The sequence below is a fragment of the Camellia sinensis genome, chromosome 1, assembly GCF_055761805.1.
Source record: "Camellia sinensis isolate YWXY chromosome 1, ASM5576180v1, whole genome shotgun sequence".
Taxonomy (NCBI): Eukaryota; Viridiplantae; Streptophyta; class Magnoliopsida; order Ericales; family Theaceae; genus Camellia; species Camellia sinensis.
The window spans coordinates 133,533,446-133,553,722 of NC_138961.1; the positions used below are offsets into that span (position 1 = coordinate 133,533,446).

A 20,277-nucleotide genomic window follows, 5' to 3' on the forward strand; every position below is an offset into this window, starting at 1 on the left:
GTGACGAAATTTTTAGCCTCCGTTTGGGAAGTGGATTGGCTTTTTGGCTTTTTGACTTTTTTGACTATATGAGCCTGGGCTCAAAAGCTTAGTTTGCGAAGGGCTTTTGGCTTTTTGGCTTTTTTGATTTTTTTCTGTGAGAGAAGCGTGTAATGATTATGGGGTTGGATGAGATGTTTTGTCTGTTGTGGCTCGTGAGCCTATTCTGTCTTTTATGGCTCATTGAGCCAAAAAAGCCCAATGAGCCCTTGCCAAACCAACCCGTAGTCACCAAATAACAAAATCAATGAAAACTTTCATATATAATTTGTAATAAATTTTCTCACAAAAAATATTTATTATTGACGAATAATCACTTTGTCATAATAACAAGTTAAAATGATGAAACAAATTTGTCACTAAACTTGTTCCATATTTTATATTTCAATTTAAATTATTATTTCACAAATATCTGTGCTTATATGCCAATAGCCTTTTAAATGTACTAAGAAATCCACTAGCTATTATACACCACTCCACAAAACAATTCACTAAACAATTATAATATAAATCAAAATATATCCATCAAACAACTTTAATAATAATTCATTACGTATAACAAAAAAATCATCAAAGCAAATCCCAAAATGAACTAACATGGAGTCCACAAAAAAAGTCAACACTCAATCTTGATTTGCAACTACAACTAAGTATCACTTCAGTAAAAAAAAAAAAAAATCAACACTTGATCTTGATTTGCAAATATGCTTCCAAATGTCATCAAAAACCAATCTGCAAAAAAAAAAAAAAACAAGAAAAACATTAACATATTATCAATTACATTGTATAGACTACTAAAAAAAACACTTTTTGCGACCGCCACAAGCCGTCGCAAATAATAAAAATATAGTCACAAAAGACCTTTTGCCATCGTCCATGCGATGGTAAATGGGGGTCGCAAATGTGGGGGTGACAAATACTTTTTATGATGACAAAGTAACAGTCGCAAATTATTCGCGACTGCCGAAACTATTTATGGTGATGGCTATTTTGCCGTCGCAAAAAATAAAGAAAAATGCTAACATGTTTTTTGGCGACCATTTTGTTACTGTCGCAAAAAAACAAAAAGCAAAAAAGAAAAAAGAAACATAAAAGCGTAACGTTAAGCATTCTAAAAATAGCAATGACAAGAATTCAAACAGTATAACATTGTTGTTTAATCAGGCATTCCATTTGAGTCTCAAAATTGGAGTCATATGTAAAAGTTATTACAACTAAAAAACCAGAAAAAGTTCTTTTATTACATTTTGGACTTTAAAACACATTTGGGACTGCACAATTTCATATTAAAACACAGGATCCGTCTTCGTATTAAAATCCCAAAACCCAAAGAATGTGAAAATAACAATTTATTGAAGAGAATTTCCCTGTCTTGATTGCCAACATGGTTCTTCGCTCTCAAATTTTGATATGGAAGTCACTAAACTTGTCTGAGTTCATAAACATAAGGTCATTCTTCTTCGAGTCTAAACAATAGCTCAACAAAGCATATCAGAAAATTACTGAGTCAAAAGAGCATATCAATGCTACGAAAATTGTGAGGATCTTTTGAAGTGATTTTCTTTGCACCCAAACAGAAATTCCAAATCCACTTACAATTACAACTTCCCTAGTATCAAATTCAGTATGGAAAACAGATGTGAAACAATTGAAGAAAACTAGACTAATAAAAAAATATATAAATCTAAAAAATCAATCTCTGAGACACAGACAGTGAGTCCCACATCGAAACAATATGAGAAAGAAGAGGTGTATTTATAAGATCAGAAGTACAAGGTACGACCTTACTTGAACAAGATCTATTCTATAGGATCCGTCTTCATATTAAAAGCCAAAACAAAAACTATTTATTTTCCACCATTTTAGACTTTAAAACTCATTTGGGACTGCACAATTTCATATTGAGAAGATTGACTGCTATTATGAGCAACTAGATAAATGGAATTAGGCTTGTATTTTACCCAAATAATACTGTATCCAAACCTGCAGCCCACACCCCATCTGTTAGTCGACCAGATTAAGTCAATGACCTATCTAAGTTATGTTATCTTTACAAGAATGCTCACTGACTCATTAGCACTTATGGCAAGAATGGCCACAAAACACTAGAAAAAGACTCACCCTATATCAATTTTTAAATAACTTTTATCTGGTGTCATTAAGTTTTTTTCTACTTCTAAATATGATTGCTTTTAAAGATCCACTGTGATAAGCCATTCAGGTGTATGAGGATGTTAAGATAGTTGACAGGGGTGAAAACACAGAAAAAGAGATGGAAAATGAAGAATATGGTGTCATGGATCACTCACTAGAATCCAATGGCAGTTCAGATCTTTCAAATCAAATCATTATTGTTATTTTTCATTCCTATATGAAATATGAGATGTACAAAAAAACTCACCATGGAGATATATGTTCTTCAAATCCAAGCTTGCACCTGATCAATACACATTATGATGGGGAATAGATCATAACACAAAGTACCCAATTTTTAGATCTTTCAAAGCTGCATTGAGGAAACAAGCAGCAGCAAGGCAACGACGATCCAAATAATGTTGCTCCAATTTCTAGATATTTCAAAGCTGCATTAAATTTAAAAAAAAAATCCAAATAATGTCGCTCCAAATTCCCAGCAAATATATATATATATATATATATGAACAAAGCATCTACCAGAACGATCTCAAGTAGGCTAAGAATTTCTTATTCCATTAAAATTGAACAAAATTAAATTAAAGTATGAGTAGTATTTGTAACACATTAGTGTAGAAAACACAGAATCGTACTTAAATCAACAATGGATCAAACTCCATTATGCACAGAAAATTAATAATTTCAATTGCAATAAATAGATATGCATAAATTGCTGCAAAATACAAAGAATATATAGAGACAGAGGAAAAAAAAAAAAAACATGCCAGAGATTAATCAAAGGAAATACCTAAAAATGTTGATTTTGTGTTGCCCTAGAGAGATCATTTTGGACAATCCAAGGGGCGATCTGAGTGACAATGAATGAAAAATAGAGATTTCAAAAGAACCATAAAGAGAGAGCAGGAGATTGACAAACAAAGAGAGAAAGAAAGATTGAGAGAGACAAAGAGAGATAGAGAATGAGATTGAGAGGTTGAGAGAGTTCATACTGCCATTTCCTTGTTTAAGCTCAAAAGTGAGATGTAGATTACCTTTTTCTTTTTCTGCTTTTCTGCTAAGGCGACTGTTCCTGTGTCCTGTGGACCTGTTTGGATATGAATCTGGACCACTCGAAGTCTCACGCGGATCATGTCCTGCCAAATGCTGGTTCAAGTCGAAGTTTTTTAACTCTTCGAAATCAACGAATTTCAAATTCTAGGGTTGAAAATCAAATTCATCGCCTGAGATTTGCACCCAACTAACTCAGGTTTATGAGATATTTATCAAATCTCAAAACACTTCACAGATAATAAATTCATTGCCTAGAGTTGGAAACTAACCTGCTCAATATGTCCTTGAGGAAAATAGAACATGCACTCGCCTTCACGAGGCACTGTCACGAGCAGACCAGCACAAGCGTGCCATGGCTCCGTGTAAAGCGCTGTTTCAGGATCCACTGCACCAACAAGAAAAGAAAGAACAAAAAATACTCGAAATCAGAGCCAGAGATCATTGTAAACTCATCGGAAAAGCACCGGAATTACAGAGAGAGTTGAATCAATGAAGATGTGTCAAACATACAATTAAAGTTGGAATGTTTTATAATTCTAATGTCTCCGAGACCCATCATGCTAGCAATGATTTAACTGCAATCATAAAGCTATAAACTGTCAAAGTTTTGCTTTTATTTTCAATTGAAAAGTTGTAACATGAAGGTTTGAACTCATTCAGCTAAGCAAATGATATACCCACAAAATGAAAACAACTCAAGGAACTACTTCTCTACCAGAATTCTGCAAATGATGAGACTAAGAATTTTGTTTAATTCCAAAATTTATGGCAAGTAAAACTTGGTGACAGGAATATCTTTAAATGAGACTGTAGAAAAATGATAGATAATATCAAAATCACATGAACGAACATCACAGATAATAAGACAAAATATAAAAACCACAGATCATGCTTTTAACTGTTATGCTAAGCAATAATTTAGTACATTTTATAGTATAACTTGAAAAACCATGCAGTAATATGCAGCCATGTAGCATAGCAAATAGCATAAGGCCACAACAGTAAGGAATAGATAGAGCAGCAGCTGGCAGCAAAGCATATAGCAGCAGCATACAACAAAAGGAGCAGAAAAATACCTCTAGACACAGCCCACCGAGATAGGCTTCAAAAATAGACCAGATGTAATAATCATCCACACAATACAACATCCAAAATTAGATATGCATAGAGGTAAGCTGGGTACAAAATTAACATAAATTAAAAACACCAACTTTCCTTTTTGAGGACCACTCAAAGAACTGCTGCATTTTTGTAGCCTGGCCCTCTTAATGTCCTCCAAGCCCACATCAAACAGACCAGCCTTCAGCTTTACTTCATGTGATACTTCAGCATATCCTGTGATCACCAACAATAATAGAAAACACCACCCATAAGTAACTGGGTACAGATCTGGAACAAAACTCTTTATGTGATCTCGCAATCTCAAAACCCACATAGGCACACAAGCTCAAGAGTATAGGATATGCTCTATCCACATATCTGTAATGCTAACATCGCCATCTGGTAAAAGCTAGTAATCTGCATCGCTTTACAAAGACCAAAAAAATATATACATATACATATATCAAAATCATGATGTTCTCTCTCTATTTTGATTTGCTAACCCAAGGTAAGCAAATTTGCAGACCGTCCATGGACTTGGACCACCACTGATAGGAAAACTCTGGCTACTGGTTTTTGGTAAAGCCGCAAGGCAATAATTATTCTCTAAATAGCATTGGTTATAGTTGCTCTTGGCAGATGGTACGAAGCTATTCTAAGAGTGTTATGAGTTTTGAGTTTGACTTGCCATTGGTAATTTGGGAGCTTCTATTAGCACAATACCCTTTTTCTCAATTCACACCAATTCGGTAGTCATATATCAACGACCAAACAAAAATCAATTGTTTGGCTATCAACATCCGAACAAAAATTAATCGTTCAGATATCAACAACCGAACTGGGTTTTTGTTTGGTTGATATCCAAGCAATTTATTTTTGTTTGATAAATAATATGATATCTGAACGAAAAAAAAGGGTGTGAACTGAGAAGTGTGGTGTGCAAATAAAAGCTTCTTGGCAATTTGTACCTCATAACCAAAACAACTGATAATTGGTTAAATTCAAGGACTCACATCAACTTCTGGGACAATCTTCATGATCCCACTCACAAAGTCTTGTGAGGCATTTTTATCAGAGCATAGTCTATGATCTTCTTGACCCTGCATTTCAGTGTCATTTCTGCTTTCTTCAGTTACCATTGGTGTAGCTGAATTTCCATCAAACCCTGATATCAAAGGAATACTTGGGGATGCCTCATCACCATTGATTTCCTCAAACTTCTCCTCAAATTGAGTGAAACAAATTACAAATCTAAATGCTTCTATGTACATATATACACAAGTAAGAACAATCATGGTTATAAGAATCTTACGATTCACAACTTGATACAAGTTTCAACTGAAAAGATTCTATTTGTTCTGTTGAATCTTAAATTAAGTGAATCGTATGGTTCAATTGAGATTCAGTATGATTCATATAGTTCAATTTAGTTTTGGGGCTCTTGGTTCGCAGGTTATGGAAGCCTTTGATTTGTTTTTGTCCATCATCCTTCTGGATGGGGCTTATGGAAAATTCATAGTCTACCTCCATTTGTTTTGTCTAGCAGTGTTTGTTTCTAGATTAGGGTGTACTGTATGCACCTCATAACTAAAAAAGAAAATGACATAACTTTATACTTTCAGAGTCATAACTAAAAAAAAAAGAGAGGCTATAACCAAACAACACATGACGCATAACCAAAGATCTCATGAATTATAACTAAAATATGGTCATAACTAAATAAGAAAATTGGTCATAACTAAAGAAGAAAATGAAATAACTTAGGGGTGCATATGGTAGGAGGTGTGTATAGTAGAATTTCCCTAAAATGATACCTGAGCACCAAAATAAACAAGCTCTGCCGGGTCCTCAAATGTTAGATATGGCACAGGTTCTGCGAGTGCATATATGTTAGGATCACATGTCAAAACACTATCAACATCCTTCCACACCAGTAATGGATTGAAAAACATGTTCTTATTTGTCTAGAAACTTGTATGGAAGTCGTGCAATTACAAATTATAGAACCTGAATTAAATTTTCATACAACTGGAGCTCATAAGAATGCACTGTTTCACACTATTCCATAGTATGTTATCTACAATGTTATCCCATATCCATGTATACATATGCAGATATATGAACAACTTTTGACATAAATGTATTTAGGGTAAGCATTGACCTGAATTTCTCGCAACCCCAGAGCTTTACCAATGGTTGTGGTTGTCAAATCACTACCACCCCTACTCAAGGAGAAAAGAAATGTTCCTACACCAAAAATAAATAAATTAATTAAAATCTATTATAGGTGAGGCAGTATTAAAATAAAAAAAAAATCTATTATAGGTTCAATTGCACAACATTGATATACGACACTCCCTTCCCTTTACAATATCTGATTTGAATTCTTAAAAACTTTTATGCTCTATTACAAATAGAATAGTCATTTTATAAGAGGTTAATATACCATAAGTTTTTCAATAGCATTGGGTTGATGGTTTGATGGGTTGATGGGTTATCTCTCGGAAATATCTTCAAACACTTGACATGCAGAATTCTTGTTTGTTTCCTGTCAAAAACAAGAGGGGAAATCCTAACAAAATACAAAGATTAGACAAAAGTTTCAATCCAATAAAAAGTGAAATGATTGAATCTACGTACCATATGGACAATTAGTACAAACAAATCATATACCACAGTAAATAAATGAACATTTAAGGTGCAAAACCCTTTGTAGTTGTAGGAAATATGCAGGAAAATGAAAGCCATTACATTGAAGTTCAATGAAGTAAATAAATAAACATTTAAGGTGCAAAACTACAAAGAAGAAGACATGAACTTCATAGATATTATAGATTGCATTACATAATGAAAAAATTGGAAAAACAAAAACATAAAATTGATTTAGACAAGGCTAGAGAACACTTGTATATTTCAAACCCATTTCAAAACTTGAATCCCATTTAGACTATTGAAACTCATATAAAAAAAAGACAAATCTTAGAGTTTCTGGATTCACATCCATAAGCATGGTGTCTGTTAGATTTTTCTTTCTTTTTTCTTTTTAAATAAGAAAAAAAAGGAGAAACAGGGGGGGGGGGGAAGCTCACTACCTAAGAATTTTATATATATAAAAAAAAAAATCAAAACCCCCCACCCAAAAATCGTTGAATCAAATGCCCTAATTCAAAACCGCCCACCAGAAATCGTTGAATTGAAATCCAAATAGTTTAATCAAATGCCCTAATTTAAGAAGGGAAGGGTTTAAGAAAAAAAAAAGAAACAAACTCTAGGTTTAGAACTGTACCAAAATTGCAGGTCTTTCCCAAGCCAATGAGTTTCGAAGGGTTGTAAGAGAAATGAAAAGCACCGTCTATGGCGAAGTGGGTCTCTATTGGGGAAGAGGATCCGAATTCAGGGAAGAGGAGGAGATGCAAAGGTTGTGCCCATGAGGTGTTTATCATTCTCTGACAGAGAGAGAGAGAGAGAGAGAGAGAAAGAGAGCGTGAATCACAAAAGAGAGAAGAAGAAAAGAAATTTAATTGAATTTTTTGAATTTAATTTTTTACAATATATATTCATCACACTTATTTAGAAGTTGTGATTAAATTTTTTTTATATAATCACATTTAGAAGGTGAGATTAAAAAAAAATATATATATATAATCACATTTAATTGAAAAGTGACATAAAAAATAAATATTATCACACTCAATCAAATTAAGTGTAATTAAAATATCAATTTAATTTTTTTTATCACACTTCTAATAAAAGTGAGATATTTTTATTTGTCAAAGTGTGATCTTTAACTGTTTTGTAGTAGCACCTATTTTGAGAGAGAGAGAGATGATAAACAGAAAAGGGGTAAAAAAAAATTAATACCCTTTTTTTTGGTCATTGTCGCTCAATACATCAAAATTTTCTCACCAAAATTGGTAATAACATTATTTTCTCACCAAAACGTCTCAAAACTATTAAAAATTATTGGTGATGAAAATATATTTCTCACAAATAATTTTATAATTAGTGACAAATTTTATAATTGGTGAAAAAATAAATCCTCACCAAAAGTTTCAAAATTTTGGTGCCATAAAAAAAAATTAGTGGGAAAAACTTAGATGACGAAACGTAATTTTTTTCTCACCTAAAAGTAAGTATTTATTGACGGAAATAAATTTTGTCACCTATTATTTTTATTTTTCTATTATACGTGACAAAATTTATAATTCCTCATCGATTATTCTTATTTAGTAACGAAATTTGTTTTCTTCACTAATTTTCGTCATCATACCAAAACAAAGAATAAGAGAAAAAGACACCAGAAAAAGAGCAAAGAGAAATCACGTACCAAATCACCGAGTGAAGAAGATGTGGTGGTTACCGATAAGGCTACTAGTGGCAGTGGCGGCGGCAATCGGCAAGGCAAATAAAGGCAACGACGATGGCAATCGGCGTGATGGAGGAGCAAGAGGTAAGACAAATTAATACCCTATTTTAAGAGAGAGAGAGAGAGAGAGAGAGAGAGAGAGATGATAAACAAAAAAGGGGTAAAAAAATTAATACCCTTTTTTTTTATTGCAGCTCAATATATCAAAAATTTCCCACCAAAATTGGTGACAATATTATTTCCTCACCAAAAGATATCAAAAATATTAAAAACGTTTTGGTGACGAAAATATATTCCTCACAAATAATTTTATAATTAGTGACAAATTTTTTTCTCACCAAAAGTCCCAAAATTTTGGCGCCACCCAAAAAAATTAGCGGGAAAATTTTTGGTGACAAAACTTAATTTTTCCTCCCTTAAAATGAAGTATTTATTGACGAAAATAAATTTCGTCACCTATCATTTTTATTTTTTTTATTATATGTGACAAAATTTATAAATTCCTCACGAATTATTTTTATTTAGTGACGAAATTTATTTTCTTCACTAGTTTTCGTCACCATAGGTTACTTTTATTGTAGTGAAAAAAATAACATTGAACAAACTTGAAGAGGAGCTCAAAAAAAGACCTTTTTTAGTTTACGTCGAAGTCCAAAAATGCTTGGAAATAGGGCTAAACTATGGAGCAAAACAATGTCAAAATGAGGGAAATGGAGACTTACCCTTGAAGAGAAGAAGGCCAGCAGCTTCTGGACCAAAATAGTGAGTCTTCAACCTCTAAAAATCAGCTCCAAGGTGCTTGAATGGATGGTGGAGGTGGTAGGCTATGAGGTGTGGTGTAATGGCCAAGAACAATGGGGTATTTGAGCTTGGATGAGAGAGCTATGGAGGGTGGAGTGTGTATGCCTTGGCTGGTTTTTTCTAACCCTTGCAAATGGAGGGGGAGTGTTGGTTTTATAGAGGAGAAGAGCCAAGACTTCTTGGAGAAGACTCAAAAAAGGGTCAAAGCTTCTCAAAGAAGCTTAACCAAGAAGGGTCAAGCTTCTTGAGGAAGCCGGACCAAAAGGGTCAAGCTTCCTCAAAAAGCTTGACAAAAGAGTCAAGTTTCTCTTAGAAACTAAGCAAAAGGGTCAAAACCAACTTAAAAAGACCAACAAAAGGTTTAAAATCTCGGACAGTGGGTCAAGTGCTACACAGCTGGCACAGCTGTATTGTACTCAGGAAGGCCAAAAAGTAGAAGGCTGACCGACAAGCCAAGGTGGTCGGCCGACCAGGGGTCAAAAGGGTCAAGGTGAAATGCTGGTCAGCCATACCAGAAAGGTGGCCTCCCAAATGAGTAGAATACAGCTGTATGGTGGGAGACCAGAAAATGTGACCCAAGAGAGAGAAAAACCAGCTTTCTAGTATGGTTCAAAAGGGTCAGGAAGAAAAGCTGGTCGGCCTACCCATATTGGTGGCCTTCCAGATGAGTACAACACAATGGTGGTATAGGAGATCAGAAATTAAGGTCCAAAAGTGAGAAAAACCAACTTTCTGTCAAGAAAATCGGCTGGAGGAGAGAGAAAATGGCTTTCAAAAGAATTGCTGGTCTCCCACCATCCTACCACCTTCTAAACAATGAAAATAGGGTCCATACCAAAAATGAACCCTAACTCATGAAAAACGATGGTTCGGGGGCCAAAACACGCGGCCTGGGGCCCCGAAAACAGGCTGTTAGGTACCGGAAGTGGCGTGCGACCACGGAGGTGGTCTCTCGGGCCACAGTGTCTCTCAAAAGAGAGGAAACAAGGTGTGTGCCAAAAATCGGAGCAAACAGAGATAGTTAAGCAGTCCCGAACCAAGGCATACGACCGATGGCTCCGAAAATCGAAAACTGGTCTCCTAACGGGAAAAATGGCCTATGACCACGAAATGTAGCCTACGGCCACTGAGAGATGGTCTACGAGACCTCTCACTCTCTTCGAGAAGAGAAAATAGAGAAAACAGGACCTGGTTAGCAAACCGAGGCAAAACGCAAAAGAGCCCCGAAGTCCGGAGGCAAGGCTCGCAGCCGAGACTCTAAAACCCCAGAACGAGCACAATATACATCATCACCGAGCGCTCAATTGGTGACGTCTGAGTCTTAAGGTCGGTCAAAAATGGGGTGTCTAAAGTTGCCCCTCTTTGACAGAACTCGAAAGTCATAAGTGATGGGAGTGAATGTTAAAGCCCAGAGACGACCCATTTTTGACAAGGCTGAAGACTTAGACAAACAAGCAAGATAATCAAAGAGATGTGCCCGCAGGCATGGGCAAAATGCGAAATGATATGTGATATTACAAAACAATGTAGTAAACAAAGCAAATGATATGCAATGCATTTGAGATGATCAAACCACAAGCAATATAAAACCACAGAAATATCATAAAGATGATGGAGATGCAAAATCCGTCTACCATAGAAAAGGTGCCGACACCCTCAAACCACAATCCCATCAGTGGAATAGGCGCGTACACATGCAGAACTATGCGTGTGTAAACGGAACACAAGATACAAGTAATTGGGTGGCATGATATAAGTGAGGAATGATCTGCTGAGAAAAGATCACGATCTTAAATGCTGGATGCAACACACTACACTACAATGCAATGAATGCAATGGATAAGGCACATGGCCAAACCGTATCTTGCCTAGGAAAGGCATGGACACAAACAAACCACGTCTAACACGGAAATGGTGCCGTCACCCCCAAACCACAATCCCTTTAGTGGAATAGGTGCGTACACAAAATCTCATAACTATGCTTTGACGTGAAAAGTATGGGTACATGCCAGACCAGGCTTAACATGGAAATGATGCATGCGATGGATGCTATATGCAATGCAATAAACATAATGTGATGCAATAGATAGGAAATGAAGGTACCTTACAGGGGCAATTGGCAATGACCTACCTCAGCAATGTCTTACCTCATGCTGATGTGGGAATCTTCCCCTTCTTTTCGGTTGAACCACAGGTACTACTTTTCTCCCTGACTGTGGTCGCAGCTTTTCCTATTCTTCAACAGGGTGACAGACTAGGTTGGTTCAGTATCCAAAATGGAGGTGCATACACATGCTATCTCAATCTATGGGACTGCCATACAGATTTTGAGCCGAGGATATACCTCTAGGTATTTAAACCAGACTTTAGTCTCGGAAATCCTGAACCTTTGCATTCTAGGCAAGAGCCATTCGAACTCTAGTTTCCACCGTCTCAGTTGGTCACCTAGGAACTCACCGCAAACACAGCCAGGTGGCTATACCAGACCATCGGAAGTTGTTCGGGCACGACAAACACCAAAGGAATTGCACCTTTAGAGGATTTAAGGTCTCCTAGACCAGAGGGTGCACAAAACAATGCGATGCAGAGTGAATGCACAAAACAGTGCTAAACAGATGCACAAAATAGTGCGATGCTAAAGGTGTACAAAACAGTACAAGCAGGGTGAATGCACAAAACAGTGCGATACAGATAAGGTGCGCAAGATAATGCGATGTGATATGCAAAGCACAAGACAGTGCGATTGAGGTGCGCAAAATAGCGCGAATGAATGCAATGTACAGGACAGTGCAATGCGCAAAATAGCGCGAATGTAAACTACACAAAACAGTGCGATTGAGGTGCGCAAAATAGCGCGAATGATAAACTGCACAAAACAGTGCGATTGAGGTGCGCAAAATAGAGCGAATGAATGTAATGCACAGGACAGTGCGATGCACAAAATAGTGCGAAGCGTTAGACAACACAAGTGCACAAGATAGTGCGAGTGAAATACAATGTACAAAAAGTGTGAGGAAGGTGCAATAAAGAAGTGCGATAAAACGCATGAACAATGCAAGTAAAGTGCACAAAACAGTGCGATGCGCAAAATAGCGCGATAAAATGTATACACAATGCAAGTAATGGCACACGGCTTACGACATAGCACTCCATTCATTTGGCACACAGCTCACTACACAACACTTTGTTTGTTTGGCACGCGGCTCACAGCACAATATTCTGTTTATTTGGCACGCAGCTCGAAACACAGTGCTCTGTTTATCTGGGCACACGGCTCTTTTGGGCACATAGCTCATTTCGGGCACGCAGCTCATTTTGAGGGCACACAACTCACTTCGGGCATACAGCACATATTTCGGGCACACAGCAGATCTCGGGCACACAGCTCGTTTGGGGGCACACAGCTCGTTTTTGGGCACACGGCTCATTTTAGGGCACACATCTCATTTTTCCGAGCACACGACAAATCTCGGGCACACAGCTCGTTTGGGGGCACACAGCTCGTTTTTCAGGCACACGGCAGATCTTGGGCACACAACTGGTTTTGGGGTACACAGCTCATTTTTGGGCACATGGCTCATTTTTCGGGCACACAGCTCGTGTTTGGGCACACGACTCATTTTTCGGGCACACAGCTCGTTTGGGGGCACAGCTCATTTTTCGGGCACACGGCAGATCTCGGGCACACAGCTCGTTTTAGGGGCACGCGGCTCATTGTTGGGCACACAGCTCATTTTTCGGGCACACAGCTCGTTTTTTCAAGCACACAGCAGATCTCAGGCACACAGCTCATTTGGGGGGCCCACAACTCATTTTTGGGAACACGGCTCATTTTTCGGGCACACAGCTCGTTTTTCGGGCATACGGCTCATTTTTCGGGCACACAGCTCGTTTCAGGCGCACAGCTCATTTTTTGGGCACACAACTCATTTTCGGGCACACAGCTCATTCTTGGGTACACAGCTCGTTTTCAGGCACACAACTCATTTTTCGGGCACACAGCTCGTTTTTCGGGCACACGGCTCATTTTTCAGGCACACAGCTCGTTTCGGTGGCACAGCTCATTTTTTTAGCACACAGCTCATTTTCGGGCACACAGCTCGTTGTTGGGGGGCTCATAGCTCATTTTTAGGCACACAGCTCATAACACAGCTCAATCTGAACACTCAGTCCATAACACAGCATTCGGTTTGTATTTTGAACACACAGCTCAAGCACTCGAACTTCTGAACATGCAGCTCAAACTTTTGTCATGAACACGCAGCCCACATTTTTGAAATCTGAACACACAGCTCAAACTTTTGTCGTGAACACGCAGCCCACATTTTCTTGAAATCCGAACACACAGCTCAAACTCTTGCGGTGAACACGCAGCCCACACTTTCTTGAAATCTGAACACACAGCTCAAGCTTGTTGTTGTGAACACACAACCCACAGTTTTTGAAAGTTGAACACGCAGCTCACACTCTTGATGGTGAACACACAGCCCACACTCTTGTAGTGAACACGCAGTCTACAGTTTTTGAAAGTTGAACACGCAGCCCAAACTCTTGATGGTGAACACACAGCCCACACTCTTGTAGTGAACACGCAACCTACAGTTTTTGAAAGTTGAACACGTAGCCCAAACTCTTGATGGTGAACACACAGCCCACACTCTTGTAGTGAACACGTAGCCCACAGTTTTTGAAAGTTGAACACGCAGCCCAAACTCTTGAATTTTTGAACACGCAGCCCATTTTTGATTGTGAACACAGCACACACTTGTTGAAAGTTGAACACACAGCCCAAACTTTTGAATTTTTCCTGAACACGCAGCCCATTCATTTAATTTGCACGCAGCTCATTCTTAATTCTGAACACGCAGCTCATAAATTTTCATTTCTGAGCACACAGCTCATTCACTTCACTTTGAGCACGCAGCTCACACATTTCAATTTTTGAACACTCAGCTCATACATTTTCATTTGCACGCAGCTCATTCTTAATTCTAAACACGCAGCTCATAAATTTTCATTTCTGAACACACAGCTCATTCACATCATTTTGAATACGCAACTAACACATTTCAATTCTGAACACGCAGCTCATACATTTTCATTTGCACGCAGCTCATTCTTAATTCTGAACACGCAGCTCATAAATTTTCATTTCTGAACACACAGCTCATTCACATCATTTTGAACACGCAGCTCATACATTTTCATTTGCACGCAGCTCATTCTTAATTCTGAACACGCAGCTCATAAATTTTCATTTCTGAACACACAGCTCATTTTGAACACGCAGCTCACACATTTCAATTCTGAACACGCAGCTCATAACACAACACTACTCGATCTGAACACACGGCTCATAACACAGTATTCTTTTAATTTTGAACACACAGCTCATTCTGAACATACAGGATGCGATGACGAAACTTGCAGAAGTTAAAACAAACTCAGATGCCCGACATTTTCCCTCTTTTCTTTTTCTTTGTAGCCCGGAACTTTCATAGCTTCAGATAAGTCTTGGTTTTACTATTCCCACTTGACCTGGGTCAAACCCTGCAGTTTTTGAAAGAACAAAATCCTATTTTGCACAAATGTGGAGAACCACACGGCACTCCTGAGCACAAAACGATTCATTTTGAAATTGAGAAATGAATTCTTAACTGGGTATTGACCCTACGACTAAACACAACGCACTATGACTCAACAAAGAAAAACAAAAGGTAAACAACCTAAACACAAACACAGACACTTGAAACGACTCAAAACACAAGAATTGAGACAAACAAAAACAAGAGACACGACACTCAGACGTGTTACAAAGACGACAGACCTCTCAGTGCACGAGGAGCCAGTTTCTTCGGGTATTATTCCCACCCTTTCTTATTTGTGATTCTTAGATCACTCGGCCCTCATGCTCGATTTTCTCTCAAAACCCTTTCCTTGCTTTTCCTCTCAGCGTACATCTCTCTATTCTTTAATCTCTCATTTTTCATCCCTCCCTTGGGTGGTTGATGAATAAACAAGAAGTTGCAGGCTCTTGCCCCTAGCATTCTGCTAGATTCTCCTTCTTCTGCTCACAACAGTGAACTTCCCCCACAAAGGGGTTACAATGCAACCAGACGCGTAGCAGATCAGCAACTGACATCAGTTGACGATGCTCTGCTGGGATGTTTGGACGTGATCAGATCTGTCCGGAAAAGGGAGTGATATACCTTGCTCCATTCCAGTTCGTGCTTCGCACTTGACTTGATACCTTGCTGCTCGGAGGACATGAGAGCTTTCAGCCCTTTTTTGCTAGCTTCCGTTGTGCCCTTCTTGGTGAATACGATGCCCTTTCCGGCAAGTATGGTGTCCTTTTCTGGCAAGTATGTTGACAACGAGGAAAAGATAGAATACCTGACTCAACTGTGCCCCTAGTTCATTATTTTGACCATTTTTTGTTTTGGTATTCTACTAAAACAATTTTGACCGACATGAGAGTTAGATTAACATGCTTGTTCAATTTTCTGATTTGAAATCATGCAAGTTAGGTTATGAGCACTGAAAATTTTCCTTTTTGGGTCCAAGATATGGTCCAGTTTTGGAAAAATGGAATAATTTTCGAGAAAATTAGTCAACTTTAATAAAAATTCTCAAAACTGTTTTTGCAAACGGCCACTGCTCAACGAGCACGGAACCTACTCTTGAGATGCACGACCTCGGACCCATAAACAATGAAAGATTGCCCCTTGTTTGAACGGCACTGCATGGCAACTGAAAGTTGCCCGTAGTCTGAATAGCACCGCAGCACATTGTATGGAAATGGAAAGTTGCCCTTTGTTTGAATGGTACCGCAGTGCATTGTAATCAGTCCTTAGAGTGACGAACACAACCAAATTCTCAGATACAGAGAAGGCGAAGATGATCAAAACCATTACATGGGCACAATCAATTTGAAGTATTTTACGATTGGACTTCAGAACGAAGTTGCCTACGTATCCCAAACATGGGAATCAAGCCTTACGTAGTTCGGGGTTAAGGTACACTCGGGTATTAACCTCTCCTTTTGCGCTCTAACTTTTGCCAAGGCCGCCCTTCCGGGTTTTCAACCTTGCAAGCTTTGTTTTTCTTTTCTTTTCAGTTCTTTTCATTTCTTTTCTTCTTTTTTTTTTCTTTTTTCATTTTGTTTTCTTCATTTTTCTTCTTTTCTTTTTTTTTCATTCTTTGCATTTTTCTTTTTCTTCTTTTTTTTGCTCTAACTTTTGCCTGGGTCGCCCTTCCGGGTTTTCGGCCCAACGAGCCTCTCGAGGGTAAAAGTGTAGCTTTGTCCATGTCGAATGGTTTTGAGATCCTGAAGTCATCTGAATCCAGGAGAATGGTCGCTGTTTGCTGACGATGCAGAAGTCCATCCAATAGGGGGCTGAATTGGCCCCTAGTGTTGTGGATAGGAACTCGGTTGTCCTTCAGCAATGTCTTCTTATTTCCTCCCTTCTGGAGTTCGGCATTCTTGCCGATCTTCATTGATTTGTGGAATGATCCATCTTCGGCTCTTTGAGCACAATCTGGCATCTTTTACCCCTAGTTCGAGGGGTGCTTCTGATCTAGCTTTGCAAGTTTCTTTTGATGACATCTGATCTTCTTGATCTGACTTCCCTGCCCCTGATTCATGGGCTGCTGCAAATCTGGCCACACAGGCCTTACATTGTGATTGACCTTTGAATATTATGAATTAAGGTTCAAGGTTTGAAAGCAGGGGATTTGGGTCTCGTGGCTGAGAGCGATCCTAAGCTGCACAATCTCAAGAGCGATTCCACACAGGTTTTCACTGGACCGCGCAAAACATTTTTTTGAATTTTTTTTTAAGAAAGCGACAAAATCGCTCGCACTGAAGACAGTGTAGAACCAATCTGGATCAAGCCAGGGTCCTTCTTAGTGCTCACATTAACAAGCATGATCTCATTCATTAAGGGCTTAGCACGCCTCTCTTTCTCTCAGTTGATCAAATTTTTGCAAATCCCGAGGAATTCCTTCCTCTTTGTTTTCAACACATCGTGTTAGAAAAAGTTTTGAAAAACTTAGGTCACTGCAATGATTTAAAGGTGCAGAAGAGCAGGTGAGATGCCCCGCCAATTCGTCCTAGATTTTCTGGCACAACCGGCACAAGGCAGAAGCAAATGCAAGAGTGTGAAAATTACTGCTGTTCCATTCAATTTTGGTTGGTGTAACTAGCTCCAAGCAGAAACAGACTCACAACAAAATGAAAAGACAAATGCAAAACAAAATGGTGATGCCCGAGGTAACACCCCTGGAATCACCTGACTTTTGTACAACAAGACTGACTCGATACAACAAGACAGACCCTTAATCAAAAAGACTAACTCAAGACAATGAGACAGACTCAAAACAAAACTACAGAACTGACTCAACGCCCAAGTCAGAAACTACAAAACTAGCGTTCGCAAATGCTCAAAATAGTGTGTGCCATACGCCACATCCGAGGTAAACCGTACGCCGCCCGCAGGTGGTCCAACCCCTGATCACAAACTTGCATTATCCTCCAAGTCCACCAACCCAACACTGACAGGCTTTGCTGAGCTTGGCGGGAGGATGACTTTATTGTCAATCAAATCTTGCACTTCGTGGTGAAGACGGAAGCAGTTGTCGGTGTTGTGACCGGTTTGTTGATGGTATGCACAGTACTGAGTTGCATCATGTTTAGCTGGAAGGGGATTCAGTAGAGGCCACGGCTCGAGGGGTTTGAGATGCCCCCTTTTAACAAGGATTTGAAGCGCCTTAGAAAAAGGCATGTAAAGGGCATGGAAGACCCTGCGACCTCGGGGTAAGTACTTCGAGGTTTGCTGACCTTTGCCGGACACACTAGCAACAGGATCGGTAGGTGCTGCCTTGGCTTTCTGATCTTTTCCAGGTGCAGGATTAAAGCTCAAAGGATCGTTTCTGGTATGATGGCCCTTCTCCCAGTTTTCCCCTTGGCTTGAACTGCTCTCACTCTGAGTGGGGAAAGTGTCATCCACAGTTTTTACAGCAACAGCGAGCACCTGTTGTTTATTCAGTCCTTCGGCTTTCAAAGCCTCAATAGCCCACAGGAGTTATTTGTAGGGATCGGTGTCCACCTTCACCTTGTTCTTACCACTCGCCTCGGCTTGGTAGAAGGTTTGATTTGCTACATCAGAGTGCAGCCCCGTTGTTGTCGGCATGCCATTGTCGGAACTTAGGATGGCTTCAGGTTGGCTAAGTTCGATTACAATTCACCCCAGTAGCAGGGGCTCTTCCGGTATGAAGTTCCCGGCATACGATGTGGTTGGTGGCAAAGTCGACATTCCGTAGGCTAGAACAGCCACAGATCTCTAAATATCGCCAATCATTCCCATCAACTCGAAAGTGGTGGGCTCACGGGTTTGAAATAATTGGGGTTCCCAAATCGAATGTGCGGTAGGTGACCTGGGTGGGTGTGGCACTTCAACATCGGTACCACCTTGTATGGTGATTCCCTGGTTTAAGGTGGCTTCCATAACCACTATTTCCTCTGAGTTCTGTGTCATCACGAGTCCGCTGAACTGATCGGAGGTGATGTGACTGGTGACTGACGGATCAAATGAACCGGTGCGCCCTAACTGGCATTTCTCTGCTTTGCCTCAGCGAAGGAAGATACTAACTGCTCTGAACTGAATTCTCCGAACTGAAAGAGAAAACATGCAGTTGCTCAGCCCAATTTCACTAGGACAGATATAGGCATGGCTGGATAACTATATTCAATCGCTGATCACTGTTCCCCAAATTACTACCCCAAAAGCTGAATCTGATACCCGCAGATAACTGATTCCTAAAATACTGAACTGGTGATGCCCACAGGCCTGATACCCAGACTTGCAAACTGATACGTGCATTCCTGTAGAGACGCACTCTAAAAGCACATAGCATGCAAGTGAGAGCCAAAACACCCCTTTGTTGGGGTAGGGTTTCCCTGTCCTATTTTGTCAGGAACTAGGATTTCACTACGTACGCAGCGGTTTCAAACAACCTATAATCAGGTAAGTAACTTGTCCAAGCTTGGAATAGTCACTGTGGATTCCAATATGCACTAGGTCGAATGGTCAAAAAGGGTGTCCCGGTAAAACCGGGGTTTGTGTTTCGTCGTGGCAGAGCCCGCAACCGATCAGCCTTATGGCACGCTTCTCGAAGCGAGCCTCAGGCAAATCGTTCAGGAATAGCATACGGCAAACACAGTGTCCTAGGTGCACCAATGCACATGCAATGCAAAGAAACACATAAGTGTAATCAAAATAAGATATCATCTGTTCGAGTCAAGTTCTCTAACCTCCCTAGCAGAGTCGCCAGAAACTGTAGACGTCCCTGAACACCGCGGGAAGGAAATCCTGTTCTGTTTCTTTGGGTTCACTACAGTTCAGGACTCAAATGTTATGGTCCTATATCTAATCTCGCAGAGTGCAATGCAAGACCGATGAATCATCAAAGAGTCCAAATTCGGCAAATCATTTTTGAAAACAAATTTTTTTGAAAGAAGTGCCAAACATGGACTGCTTTGCCAGATACAGAGTCGCCATCTAAATATTTTATTTTTGGGGAAATTCAGGAAACCCTGACTCGTTGCGCAAGGCCACGTGTTTGTCATCACCAAAGTTGCCTCGGCTCGGGAACTTGGGTACGATTGGGAAAGGTTACTTCGTGAGCACCCCCGCTCGCCCGATCAAAGATCGGCCTCTACTAACCATAATATCGAGTTTTGAAAACATTATGTGCTCTTATTCCGG

General features: G+C 39.4%; 1 protein-coding gene across 10 annotated transcripts; it reads right to left on the reverse strand.

Annotated features, from left to right (window-relative positions):
* Positions 1-526: 526 nt before the first annotated feature.
* On the reverse strand, positions 527-7,867 carry LOC114297867 (auxin response factor 17). Of its 10 annotated transcripts, none has more exons than XR_014339005.1 (9): positions 7,631-7,867; positions 6,791-6,916; positions 6,506-6,591; positions 3,754-4,578; positions 3,513-3,628; positions 3,225-3,413; positions 2,981-3,040; positions 2,441-2,621; positions 527-771 (listed from the first exon to the last, which is right to left on the reverse strand). XR_014339005.1 is itself a non-coding variant. In XM_082884595.1 (5 exons), the coding sequence occupies exons 1-4, from the start codon at positions 4,676-4,678 to the stop codon at positions 3,015-3,017; spliced, it is 474 nt and encodes a 157-aa protein (XP_082740721.1). In that variant the 5' UTR covers positions 4,679-4,817; the 3' UTR covers positions 1,189-2,621; positions 2,981-3,014. The 10 variants fall into 10 exon arrangements, 2 of the variants coding, with proteins under 2 accessions (XP_082740721.1, XP_082740724.1); XR_014339008.1 differs by having other exon boundaries at positions 6,791-6,892; positions 7,631-7,835; XR_014339006.1 differs by lacking the exon at positions 527-771 and having other exon boundaries at positions 1,189-2,621.
* Positions 7,868-20,277: the final 12,410 nt, after the last annotated feature.

Coding starts and splice junctions, on each gene's coding strand:
- LOC114297867 (XM_082884595.1), bottom strand. CDS start 4,678: ATGTGGGTTTTGAGATTGCGAGATCACATAAAGAGTTTTGTTCCAGAT. Junction 3,629..4,458: donor TTTGAGTGGTCCTCAAAAAG/GAAAGTTGGTGT, acceptor TTGTTGGTGCAG/TGGATCCTGAAACAGCGCTT. Junction 3,337..3,512: donor CTCAAGGACATATTGAGCAG/GTTAGTTTCCAA, acceptor GACTTGAACCAG/CATTTGGCAGGACATGATCC.